The sequence below is a fragment of the Herpailurus yagouaroundi genome, unplaced genomic scaffold (genome assembly GCF_014898765.1).
Source record: "Herpailurus yagouaroundi ecotype Mexico unplaced genomic scaffold, PumYag 182, whole genome shotgun sequence".
Classification (NCBI taxonomy): Eukaryota; Metazoa; Chordata; class Mammalia; order Carnivora; family Felidae; genus Herpailurus; species Herpailurus yagouaroundi.
In genome coordinates, this window is record NW_024412413.1 from 555876 (window position 1) to 567628 (window position 11753).

The following is an 11753-nucleotide window of genomic DNA, read 5'->3' on the forward strand; positions in this document are numbered from 1 at the left end:
CCCGGCCCGTCAGCCGGGACCCTCGCCGCGCAGCGTACCGAGGCGGGGCGGCGCTCCTCAGCCGGCCTCCATGCGGCTCGTCGCCCCACCGGACGGGGCGGACCGGGGCCGGGACCGGGGGCGGGGCGGCCGGACGGCCCGGGGACGGGGGCGGGCGGCGCTCGGCATGCCGGGAAGCGCAGTTCCACGCGCCGCCCGTCCGCTCCGTCGGCGCGCCCGGTTCGCGCCGGTGGACTACACTTCCCAGGGGTCCGCGCGCAGCCACCCGCGGACTACACTTCCCAGGGGCTGCGCGCGAGCGCCGGCGGACTACACTTCCCAGGGGGCCGCGCGCGAGAAGTCCCGCCCCACCCTGCCCCGCCCCCGGCGCCTCCGGTGCCTCCGGCTCCAAGAGGAAGGAGGTGACGGTGGAGACATGAGTTCGAGTCCCCGGGCTTGTGTCCGAGCACTCTTAAATTCTCTGACTGCAGCTCCCAGTCTGGAAAAGGGATGATGTTTCCACGGGTAATGTCCACGGAGAGGCTTGCAGCCCCTGGTGAGATGCGAGGAGCAGAAAACTCTGGTTGTGGAGCACGCCCGCGTGACTCATCCTGGGTTGGGGGGTGCCGAGACTCCCGCCCGCAGGCGACCGGGCCATCCCTCGACTTAGTGGGTTGGGTCCCCTGGGAGGGTGGGACCGACCAGGCTGAGGCCTGGACCCCAAACCCCGGAGGTCTGTACGGGGAGGGGGAGGGTCTCAGGACAGGCGGACCCTGGTGCGTCTGGAGCTCCCGTCCCACTGCCAGCGGAGGGGCTCCAACCGCCAAGTCTCCGGCCCCTCGTCGTCCCCATGTGACCAAGTGGGCTGTGGGGCGTGGGAGGGGGACTCTCAATGCCCACGACCACCCGCAGTGGGGCGTCCTGAGCCGGCCCTCCCTCTTCTCCGCATGCGGAGCGCTCCCGACCCCTGACCCCCATTGCTGGGCGCTGGAGCTGCGGCGAGCGGGGGGCTGTGGGGGGCCCGGGGGCTGCTGCCCTCGCCGGGGCCCTCCCCCTCCGTCCTTGCAGCAGGGCTCTGGGGCTGGGTACCCTGCAGGCGGTGGATGTGGAGATGGCTTGCCTGTTCCCCCAATCCTGGATACGTGGACCCCCATCCTGTCCCCCCATCCTGTCCCCTCCCCCCAGCCAGCTCCACTGAGCTTGTGCCCACATCCTAGACCTGACTCAGGGGCCCTCACATTCTGGCCCTGCCCTGGGGCCAGGACTCCAGTCTCCACAGAAAGCTGGTGAATAGCAGGGAGGGATGCCCTTTAGAAAAGGAAGAGGGAGACATGTCTGCACTTCGGGGCCCTGGGACAGTCTGTTCTCTGGGGCCACTGGCTGGAGTGGGGGCCTCAGTAGTGCCTGCCTGGAGCAGGCTGTCCCGCCCCCAGCCTGGAGCCGCTTGGGAGTGAGGGAATAGTCCAGTCCAGACCGGCACCCGGATTCCCCTCAGGTTCCAGGAAGAGAGGCGGTGGCCGCAGTCCCAGGCTTCTGAGTGGCTCTGGCACTGGTGGCTTGTAGGGGTCACAAGCTCCCCCGTTCTTTGTCGGGGGTTTCTCCTGGGGTCCAGCTGATGTGGGAGGCAATCCCCCGGCCACTCCTGGTGTGCGGCTGGGGCTCTGGCCGGCAGGCTGGGCTGTTTGCCGGCCGAGCTCTGTATACGAGAGACTGCATGTGGGGCCTCCGGGCTGACACTTCTCTCCTGCAGCTTCTTGGTCCCCAAAGGGCCTAGCTGGCCTCCGGGTGGCCTCTGTCCTAAAGGAGGACACTCTGGCCCGTGCGCCTCTGGTGCGCGCTCGTGTCCAGCTATAGTTCTCCCCTGGGGGCCGGTCGTGTCTGTCCTCCCGACCACCTCGGCCATCTTCACATAGGAGAGCAGCAGGGTTTTGCCAGGCAGTATGCTGAGGGGTGGGGGCACCTCCCCGGGGTCTGGAGTGAGTCTGGTTGAGATGCCCCCGTGGTGCTGGCGTGGCCCGTCTGGGGCGCGTGGGATGGAGCGCGAGGTATTTCCTGAGCCATCTCCTCTGAGCCGGGGACGGTTGCCCACACCTGCCACAGTGCCCTGGCCAGAGGGAAGGAGAGAGGAGATGGGGCTTCAGATGAACACTGGAGCCCGTGGGGCGCCCCCCTGCCCTCACCGGGTTGGGTGGCATCCCTCAGCACCTGCACTAAGAGGTGTGCTTCTGTGGGATGATTACGGGGGCTCTCCTCTTCCCCAACAAACCAGGGCAGGGGCTCAGTCACACTCCAAGGACAGACGTCTGGATGAGACTGGGTCTGAAGTGTCCTGCTCGGCCTTGGCCCAGGGGACGGGTGGCCGGCAGCCTGGCAGAGCCATCTCACCCAAGACATGGAGGTGGCTCCGTGGGACCGGCGGGGGACTCTCCAGCAGGGGTGCCCCTAGCCCTGCCTGGACCTGCGTGTGTGCGGATGTCCCTCACCCAGCGGTACCTGTGTTCGCTGGCGGGAGGAAGGGTGCGTGAGGCAGACTCGCCGCGCCTCTGTGGGGCCCTGGGGCCGCGTCCACTCTGAGTCCACTCTGAGCAGAGCCACGGGGCAGGATGAGCCAAGCGGGGCCCGGCTGAGCTCTGCACGTGGACGGGCGGCGGTGGGGAGGTGAGCGTGGCCTTGGAGGGTTGGGGACTCCAGCTCCACTCACGAAACGGCAGGGAGGCTGTGGCCAAAGCAGCTGCCTGAGGCCAGCACGACTTGAGTGCCCCAGGTGGACACAGCCACCCCGCCCAGGGTCGCGGGGCCGGTTGATGGCGGGGGGGCCAAGGGGGGCGCTGCCGAGGGGCCAGGGGCCGGTCCCACCCTGTAGGACCGGCTGGGCTGCTCAGGTCCTACGGGGACACAGGGTCTCTTCCCTGGACACATGGAAACAGTGAGTGCCAACCCGAGGGGCGGTGGGCTTCACGGCCTGGGATGCCCGGCCAGGAGGAGTGTCGTGGCTCAGGTGAGGGGGGTGCTCTCTGGGGACAGGGTGTATTAATGATGCCTTTTCGTTGCCTCGTGTTCTGACACCGGGCTGTGCCGACTCCTCCCCGGGCTGGCTAATTCCTAGAGACAACAAACTCCCGTGTGCAAACCGGCCAATCCAGAGTCGGCCCAGCACCCCCTCTGTGGGACTCCCACACTCTCTGTCACCTGCCCCCACCACCCAGGGCGGGTGCCCGACAACTAGGGGAACCCCAGGGCCCGCGGACGTGACTCACACGAGCCAGTTCTAAGCCTGCACCTGCCTCAGCCACAGGAAAGTCTCCCTCTCTCGTTCCCATTCTGCCTCCTGACCGCCTGGTGCTTCCCCCTGTGGCCCCCAGCCTGGGCACGTCGTGCCCCCTCCCCTTGGGACCTGTGAGTGATGAGCTGTCTTTCCGATGGCAGTTGTCCCCTGATCTGCTGGCCTCCCCAGACCAGAGTGATGGTGAAACTTGCGTTCGAAGTCAATGGAGGGATGCAGTCCTTTGCTTGTGCCTCTGAATGATCACCCAGCTCTGGGGAAGGTCAGGCTCCCCCCACGGACAGGCCTGCCGAGGGGATCCCAGGGGGCCGGGCCAGTCAGGTCTTTGTGGCACAGCAAGTGGGCCCGCTTGATCTCTGCCAAGCCTGACCGTGTGAGGCCGGCACCCGCCTGCCATAGCGCCCACAGTTTGCTGGTCTGGCTGCCCCAGCTCGCTGCCTCCAAGGAGCCCCTGTTCAGATTCTCGGGGTCATCAGCCATGGACTGGAGGGCGTGTGGCTGCAAGGTGGACCCATGGGACTGCCCTCAGCCCCAGCTGAGACCTGGGCCCAGTGTTGAAGGTGCCCTATCCTGGGTCCCTGTAATATCATGAGCACCCCCAGACCACATCGAGGGTGCCTCTTCCGGGAAGTGTTCTCGGCTCTCCCTGCTCCCCTGAGTGTACCCAACAGGCCCCTACCCCCCAAGCATCCGATGGAGGGGACAGCTTCCTGGGGGCTCATGCCTTTGTCTTTGCTGCGTCTGCGAGCCCCGATGGGGCAGGGCTCACCCGAGTCACCCCATGGCGCAGAGGGCAGGCATGTTAGAGGCCACGACCTGTCAACGACAAGTGATAAACGCTTGCCTGTGGGTGCGGTAGAGCCCCCAAGGTGACCTGGAGGGCAGCGGGGCACCTCCCACGGCCTCCCGTGACCGTGGTGAGCGGAACTGCCCTGACGCAGGAAGCTCAGAGCACAGGCCTCCTGCAGACGGACCACACGGGACTCGGGCGGTATCAGAATAATATTTATTGATATGCTCGGTGCTACCTTGTTAATACTGTCACGTTGTCACCGTGGCTGAGGTAATAGGGACAGACCCTCCGAGCGCCAGCCCTGGGTGCCCACGGGAAGCAGCGTGGGCCCTCGGGTGGGGGGCTGGTGGCCTGGGTGGGGGGACGTGGTTATTGCGTTGGACTCCTTCCCTTGCACGCTGGCGTCCACACCGTCTCAGCCCCGTGCCCAGTCACACACCCGTGCGTTCGCGCTGGCGCCCGCCCGCTCGTGCCCACTCACGCACACATCCACTTGCACGCTGGCGCCCTCGCCCTCTCGCTCACGCGCCCACGCACACGCCGTCCTGTGTCCTGATAATACGTACACTCGGTAGTTACAGTAATCATAGTAAAATAAAGTACGGGTATGTCGGGGTACGAGGAGAAAGTGCATATGTTGATCTGATGGAGGGTGGGCCCCGGCACCTCCCGCCCCGGGGCTCCTGGTCCCTGCAGCGGGGAAACCTGAGCATGGCCCCTCGGGCACGGCTAGGCCTGGTGGTGTGCTCACCCCCAGCCTCCTTCCAGGCTCAGGACCAGAGGCGTCCTGCCACAGCCTGGCCCCTCAGGGCCGGCATCCCGGACCCAAGACAAAATGGACTAAAAAAATACACTCTTCAATCTCACAGCTGAGCGCCTGCTGCGGGGGGAGGGGGAAGGCGGCTCCAGGCCTTGCCGGCTGGGGGCCCCGCTAGGGTCGAGGCCAGCCCCTGGCCCGGCCGGCACCCCGGCGGTGCTGCCTCGGGGGCCGGGTGGGCAAGGTGCCGGGCCCCATGGCATGCGGACAGGAGGCCAGGAGGTGCGGGCGGTTGGGGGGCAAAGCAGAGGGGCCACACCCACTCGGGGCTGCGGTCAGCGGCACTGCCGGGCCATGCACTGCTCTGTGGCGGCCGGGCAGCCCTGCCCCTCAGAACTCCACAGTGCTCACTACTGTCCTGGGCTCGTCAAAGGTGGCGATGAGCATCTGCTGGGGCGGGGGGATGGCGATGAGGCTGCCCACGTCCGGGGGAGCCCGGGGCCCCCCGTCCTCCTCTTCCCGGGCTTCGTACAGCGTGCTGATGTGCAGCAGCGGGTGCGTGGCGTTGCGGCTCAGGATAGCCAGGGGGTCGGGCTTGCCCAGGCTGGCTGGCGACAGAGGAGCTGTGGCGGGGGCTGCGGGGGGCGAGCAGACGTGAAACGGGCCCCCGGGAGGAAGCGTGGCGCGGGCTGGCTCTGCGGGGTACAGGATTTCCTTCTCAGGGAGCGGAGCGTCTGCCAACAGCCAGGAACACAGGCACGTCACACCCTCGGGCCACCCCTCTCTCCACCGGGGCAGACCCACCGCGGCAGGCAGGCTGGCCGTGGGAGGGCGGGCTGTGGCTTAAGGCCCCACCCCCACCCCCACCCCGAGTGCCCCGCGAGGGCTTGATATTCTCTCTTTCAGCCTCCTTAGCCAGGCGGGGCCAGGCCGACCCCCTCTGCGCCACCACCTCCCACTCAGCCTGTTTGGGCTCAATCTCCCGCGGCCTCGGGAGCCGCAGTGCCCATTTCCAGACCCTTCTCTGGAGCCAGAGTGACCCTACTGTCCTATCCCCCTGGGGCTCTCCTATCTGCTTCACGGGGGCCCGGCAGGGCCCGCCTGCAATGTCCCCTCAGGTTGGAGGCTGCCCCCCCTCCCCCTCCCCCCCAGCCGCCCACCCGCTTCGCGCACCCAGCCGGCTCCTCAGCGCCTTTCACACGGTTCCGGGAGGACGGCGCGCGGGGGGGCTGCCTTCCCCGGGGGCCCGAGGTGCCCGGCTGCCTACCTTTGGTGGGGGCTGCGGCCAAGCCGAGCGCGCACTCCTCCGCCTGGGACAGGAAACCCCCTTCCTGGCTCCGGGAGGCGGGCAGGGCGGCGGCGGGCACGGCCTCGGGCTTGGCCTTCTTGGTGCCCAGGATGTAGGGGTGCACGTCCAGGGAAAAGTGGCGCGCATGCTTCTTGTCGGGGGCGGGCCCCGCGTCGCCCCCGCCGCCCTTGTAGTGGTGCGCGGCGCGCGCCCCCGCGTCCAGCAGCGGCGCGATGAGCGTGTCGGTGGCCGTCTTGCGGCGCACGGGCTTGGGCTTCTCGGCCTTGCTGTTCTCCACGCGCATGATGGCCAGCGGCTCCTTGAAGGGCTGGGGCAGCGGGTTGCTGGTGGGGATCCACTTCATCTTCTTGCGCGGCCGCTTGACCACGGGCGGCTCGGCGGAGCCCTCCGGCTCGGCGGGGTTGGCGCTGGGGTCGACGGTCTGCACGCCCGCGTCGCGCACGGTGGGCGTGGCGTCGTGGTTGGACTGGGCCAGCGCGGCCAGCAGCTGCCGCACCACATTGTCGTACATGAGGTCGCTCTCGTTGGTGATGAAGTCCAGCCGGTTGAGCGATTTGATGTGGTCGCGGTTCTCGTTGCAGAACATGGCCAGGATGTTGATGTCGCAGAACTGCGAGCGGCGCCACTGCCGGCGCGTCTTGATGCCCACCTTGTGCAGCTTGTCGAAGATGAAGTTGCTCTTGCGGAAGATGAAGAGGTGGATGAGGTTGACGAGGATGATGAGGTTCATGGCGCACAGCAGCACGATGTCCACGCCCGCCACGATGCGCTGCAGCTGCACGGACGGCAGCTTGCAGCTGACGCGCACGGCGGCCGCCCCCGCCGCCGCGCCCCCTGCCGGCCCGTCCGGGGACGCGCCCAGCGCGCACGTGAACTCGTTCTGCTTCTGCGTGGCGTAGTAGGTGCACAGGTAGGAGATGGGCGCCACGCTGAGCAGCAGGATCAGCAGGTGCCGCGCCAGGTACAGCTTGGCCAGGAAGTTGCTGCGGCCGCGGCGCTCCAGGTACTTCTCGAACAGGTTCTGCTCCGGGCTCTTCTCCTTCTCGGCGTTCTCGATGATCTCGCGCCTCTCGCGCTCCGTGATGCCGGGCCCCTTGGACTGGATCTGCTTCTCGATCTTGGGGGCGCGGCCCTCGGCGGCGCGGTGGTAGCAGTTGTCGATCTCCTGCAGCAGGAAGTTGAGCTCCGAGGTGAGGCGGGTGGAGGCCAGGAACTCCCAGCCCAGCGCGGGGACGTACATGATGGCCGCGAAGGCCAGCAGCGAGTAGGGCAGCAGCTTGTGCTCAAACAGCGACGGCCACAGGCTGGCGTCCACGCCGGGCAGCGCGTCCCGCAGCTCCGTCCAGCAGTAGCCGCGAGCGTACAGCGCCTGGTCGCGAGTGAAGTTGTGCGGCGTGTAGCAGTAAATGGGCTCCTCTGGGGGCAGACAGGAGACTGGGGCTGGGGCCTGCTGTTCCCCACACAGAAAGGCTCCGGGGCCCAGGAGATGCTCCATCCCTTACGACCAGCCCGGGGCACGGAGGTCTCACCCAGGTTCCCCCCCCCCCCCCCCCGTTGGCTGGGGGGCCGGGGGGGGGGGGGGGCGGGGGTCAGCCCCTGCGACTGACCTGCACTTCAAACCTCAGGTCCAAAGAGTCTCTGTGTGCACCGGGGGAAACCCAATCCCAGAGGGCAGCAGGACAGGCCCCTCGGCCCAGGGCCCTTTTCCGGCGGCAGAGTTAGACCCCTGGCCCTGCACTGCCCGCGGCTTCATCTTTAAGAGGGCAGATGGCCGGGGCAGGTCCCACCTGGCCAAGGGCACTTACAGATGTGGGCCCTGCCTGCCGTGCAGGGGTGAGGGGTGCCCGTCCAAGACCCATTGTCCTGGAGAACGGCAGACCTGGGAATCCCAGATGCTAGGTGGGCAAGGGCAGGGACCTGGAACCTGACACGAAGCCTCACCAGCAGGACCGCAGTGTCTGCCACCAGGAACAGTGGATGCCGCCCGAACTGCGGGAAAAGTGGCCGTCCCTGGGCTTTGTTTTCCCTCCCCGGTGATGACGGGCACAAAAACCACAGCAAAAGAATGCGTCTGGTGCTGCAGGGGGCCCCCACCTGGTAGGCTCGGTGCCGTCTGCAGCACTGGCTCCCCAGGCTCACGGCCACTGAAGGACCCGGCCACTCTGCCGTCGGGCCAGCTGGACCCCTCTCACCATGCAGAGCGGGTCAGCGGCCTTCCTCCAGTGCTGCCGAGATCCTACCCCCAGACCTGGCTCGTGGCCCCCACGTCCTCCCAGGGAGACTTGGCCCCTGACATGTGTGGCACCCCTCCCCCGAGACCATTCAGCGCCCCCCCCCCCCCCGCCCCGGGACCTCAGGCTCACCAGTCCTGGGAGGGGCAAAGCGCTTGCCTTCTTTTCTTTTGGAAAAGGGCACACACTCTGGGGACACCTGCACGCCTCCAGGCTAGAGTGGCACACCCAGGTCACGTGGGGCCACTTCAAGAAAAAGCAGTTGTCGGTTCCCCTGTGCGGACCCCGTATAACGTCTGAGGACCCCGGCTTCCCTTGAGGCTGTCTGCCCATCTGGCCCCTCTGTCCACTGCTCAGGGGTCGGTGCCGGTTTTGGCGGGGGGGGGGGGGGGCGGCGGGCAGCAACCCTGGCCGGGAGCCATGCGGTCTTCCTGCTGCCCGCTGCCCCCCACCCTGGGGATGTGCCAGGTTCTAGGCCAGGAGGCCAGTGCCACCGCATCAGCGCCTCACCACGCTGGGTGGTGCCACAATGTTTACTGTCGTGTCCCTGATGGGCAAACCCTGCTCCAGGGGGACCCTCACGCAGTGAGGACCCAGGCACCGGGCATCCACCCGGGGCAGGGTCGGCGGGGGGAGTGTTGGAGGCCCGTGCCCCCAGCCAGCTCCCAGCAGGCGGGTCATGGATCCTTCTGGCTGCCACAGGGCACATGCTGGACCCTTGCCCCTGGGCCGACACCTTCACAGATGGATGCTGATATGGTGCTGGGGGGACGGGGTCCCCAAGTGTGCTCCTGTCCGGGGTGGGGGCTGGGCAGAGGGGCCTCCAGAGCCTCTGACCTCATGTCTCTCTTGCAGTCCTGCCCCAGCCTGTCCCCATGTGTCGTCGCAGGGTCTCTCCTGGGAGTTCACCCTGTGGACATGTGGTTCCTGCCTGCAGGGTGCTGTTTCCTGCGCCCCAGTGTCCTTGGGCCTGGGGATGGGGAGGGGACGTGGGTGCTTCTAAGCTCTGTGTGAAGCACCAGGAGATGGGTCACTTCAGACTACGACAAAGCCACCGTCCTGCCTCGAACCTTAGTCCAGGCGAGGGGAGCGACCGCTGGAGCAGCGCATCTCAGCGACGCAAGAGAGAACACTTGATCAGCTGGTGCCAGCCCTGCTTCGTTCCGTGATCTGGGACACACTATCCTGGGGCAGCCCTGGACCCCCAAGGCCAGGCGTGTTCCACGGGGCATGCCAGGTCACAGGGGGCCAGGCTCACAAGGCCTGCCTTGTCCATGCTCAGGGGCCCAGGCGGACGCATGCATGTCAGTGTGCAAATGTAGGTCAATATGGAGGGGCAGGCCGGCACAGGAAGGCTCAGGGCGCCCCCCGGACCAGGGATGAAGGATGAACTTGGGAAACGCCAACAGCCCAAGCCTGGCTGGATGCAGAGGGGCACTGAGGCTCCACACGGGGTGAGCTGGACTCACAGAACCTCAGAATGGAGGAGACAGGAGAGTCACCTGAGGATGACAGTCCTGAGCCTGCCCCACTGTGCACATCTGTAGGGGACAGAATCGTGTCCCCCGAAAAGATGTTCCAAGTCCCGACCTCTGGTACCTGTGAATCTGACCTTGTTTGGAAATAGGGTCTTTGCAGATGTGATCGAGATCAGATCACACTGGAGTAGGGTGGCCCCAACCCAATGACTGGAGTCCTCGTAAAAAAGAGGAATTTGGACCCAGACACCCAGGGAGGAGGTGCCCTTGTGAAAATGGAAGCAGAGACTGGGTGAGGAAGCCGCAGAAACTGGAGAGACAGGAGGGACCCTCCCGGGAGCCTCTGGGAGCCAGGCCCCGCCCACACCTGGATTTTGCACCTGTGGTCCCCAGACTGTGACAGCTGTTCTGTTGTTTTGAATCACCAAGTTTGTGCATATTTGATCCAGTAGCGTTAGAAACGGAACACATCCACATGTGCCCTGAGTGACACTTGTGGGTCACACCTGTGTCTGAGCCCGTGGAGCCTCCCGTCCCCGAGGGAATGTCCTGTCCTGGGCGTGTCTGAGTGTCTGGGCACATACTCCACTCAGGTCTGAAGTTCCCAGGTCATGAGGACCCCTAAAAAGCGAGCCCTTTGAGGCAGAACCAATGCAGAGTGCAAGAAGGTCTGCCAATGTCACTCAGGGGATAGGGTCACATGTCCCTCCTGGAGGGGTGCACAGGAGCCCCCACCCCCTCTGCCTTGGGCCGGCACCTCTGGCCCTCGAGCATGGCCAGTGGAATGCTGAGGGGCCCCCCCTGGACCCATCGCCAGCCAGATCTGGGTGTGGGGGGCGCCACTCCCTGCCTCCAGCCAGCCAGCAGCCTCCGCCTGGCCGACCGGCTCCTTAGGGAGAGCCGGGGCACTGCCCACCCCCCTCCTCCTCCTCACCGCCCCCCCCCCCCCCGGCTCCGTGCCTCCTCCCACTCCTCAACCCACCTCTACCAGGGTCTTCCTGGTGCCCCCCTGACAGCCACTTGCGGCCTCGACATCTCGGACTCCCCCTGTGCTGGTTCCCGTCTCTGCCCCTGTCGAGCCCCGTCTTCCACCTGCACCGGCCTCACAGGCTCCCCGCCTCCGGCTTGGCCAGGAGGGTCCACTGCCCGCCAGCAGGGTGCTCGGCCCAGCCTCCCGGACCTCCGCGGCGTCCCTTCGCGGGCTCGCGGCGCCCGGACCAAGGCCTCTCCCCGCCGCCGGCCGGAACCCGCCCGCTTCTCAGGGACCCTCGCGGCGAGCCCGACCCCCCGCACTCCGCCTGCCGCGCGGGCGCTCTGCCGGCCTTTGGCATCAGCTGTCCTCCTCTCCACTCCTCCTCCGCTCAGAGCCTGCCCACTCCCCCTCCCGGGCTCGCCTGCCAGACCCCGAGCCTCGTTTACGCCTGAGACCACCGGGTCCCGGACGGGTCCACCCGCTGCTGGCGGGGCGCGCGCGGAGAGTGGGAACAATGCATCCGAGGCGGGGGGGGGTCTCGCAGGCAGCCCCGGGCGCCTGGCGACACAGGGGTGACGATGCAGGGAGGAGGGGGGCGGCCTTCGGGGGCGCGCTGGGAGGCCCCTCACCCCCACCCCCACCCCCAGCCCCAGCCCGGGCCCGAGCTGGTAGCCGGCGGCGGGCCGCCGGGGCGGGGACTCGGGGCGCGCCCCCAGCCTCACCTGCGAAGTTCTTGGTGAAGACCAGGGTGACGAGCAGGATGGGGACCAGCACGGTGCCGATGGTGACCACGCGGTCGAAGGGCAGCTCCAGCTTGAGCTGCAGCAGCAGCGCGGCGAGCGCGCCCGCCTTGTCGTCCTGCGCGCCCGGCAGGATCAGCTCGCGCAGCTTCTCCCCGGCCAGCAGCGCGGTCGCCATGTCCGCCGACTGCTGCAGGAGGTGGTGCATGG

At 67.3% G+C, this 11753-nt stretch overlaps 2 protein-coding genes across 2 annotated transcripts in view; both read right to left on the reverse strand.

Moving 5' to 3' along the window:
* The window catches only part of TRABD (TraB domain containing), a 9978-nt gene extending 9823 nt beyond the window's left edge, over window positions 1-155 (reverse strand). The window contains exon 1 of the mRNA XM_040490490.1: window positions 39-155. The gene's annotated coding sequence lies outside the window, so the exon portion shown is untranslated. The remainder of the gene's footprint in view (window positions 1-38) is intronic.
* Window positions 156-4253: 4098 nt separating this feature from the next.
* PANX2 (pannexin 2) lies at window positions 4254-11751 on the reverse strand. The gene is made up of 3 exons (XM_040490495.1): window positions 11526-11751; window positions 6080-7537; window positions 4254-5546 (listed from the first exon to the last, which is right to left on the reverse strand). The coding sequence occupies exons 1-3, from the start codon at window positions 11749-11751 to the stop codon at window positions 5203-5205; spliced, it is 2028 nt and encodes a 675-aa protein (XP_040346429.1). The 3' UTR covers window positions 4254-5202.
* Between the last annotated feature and the right edge of the window lie 2 nt (window positions 11752-11753).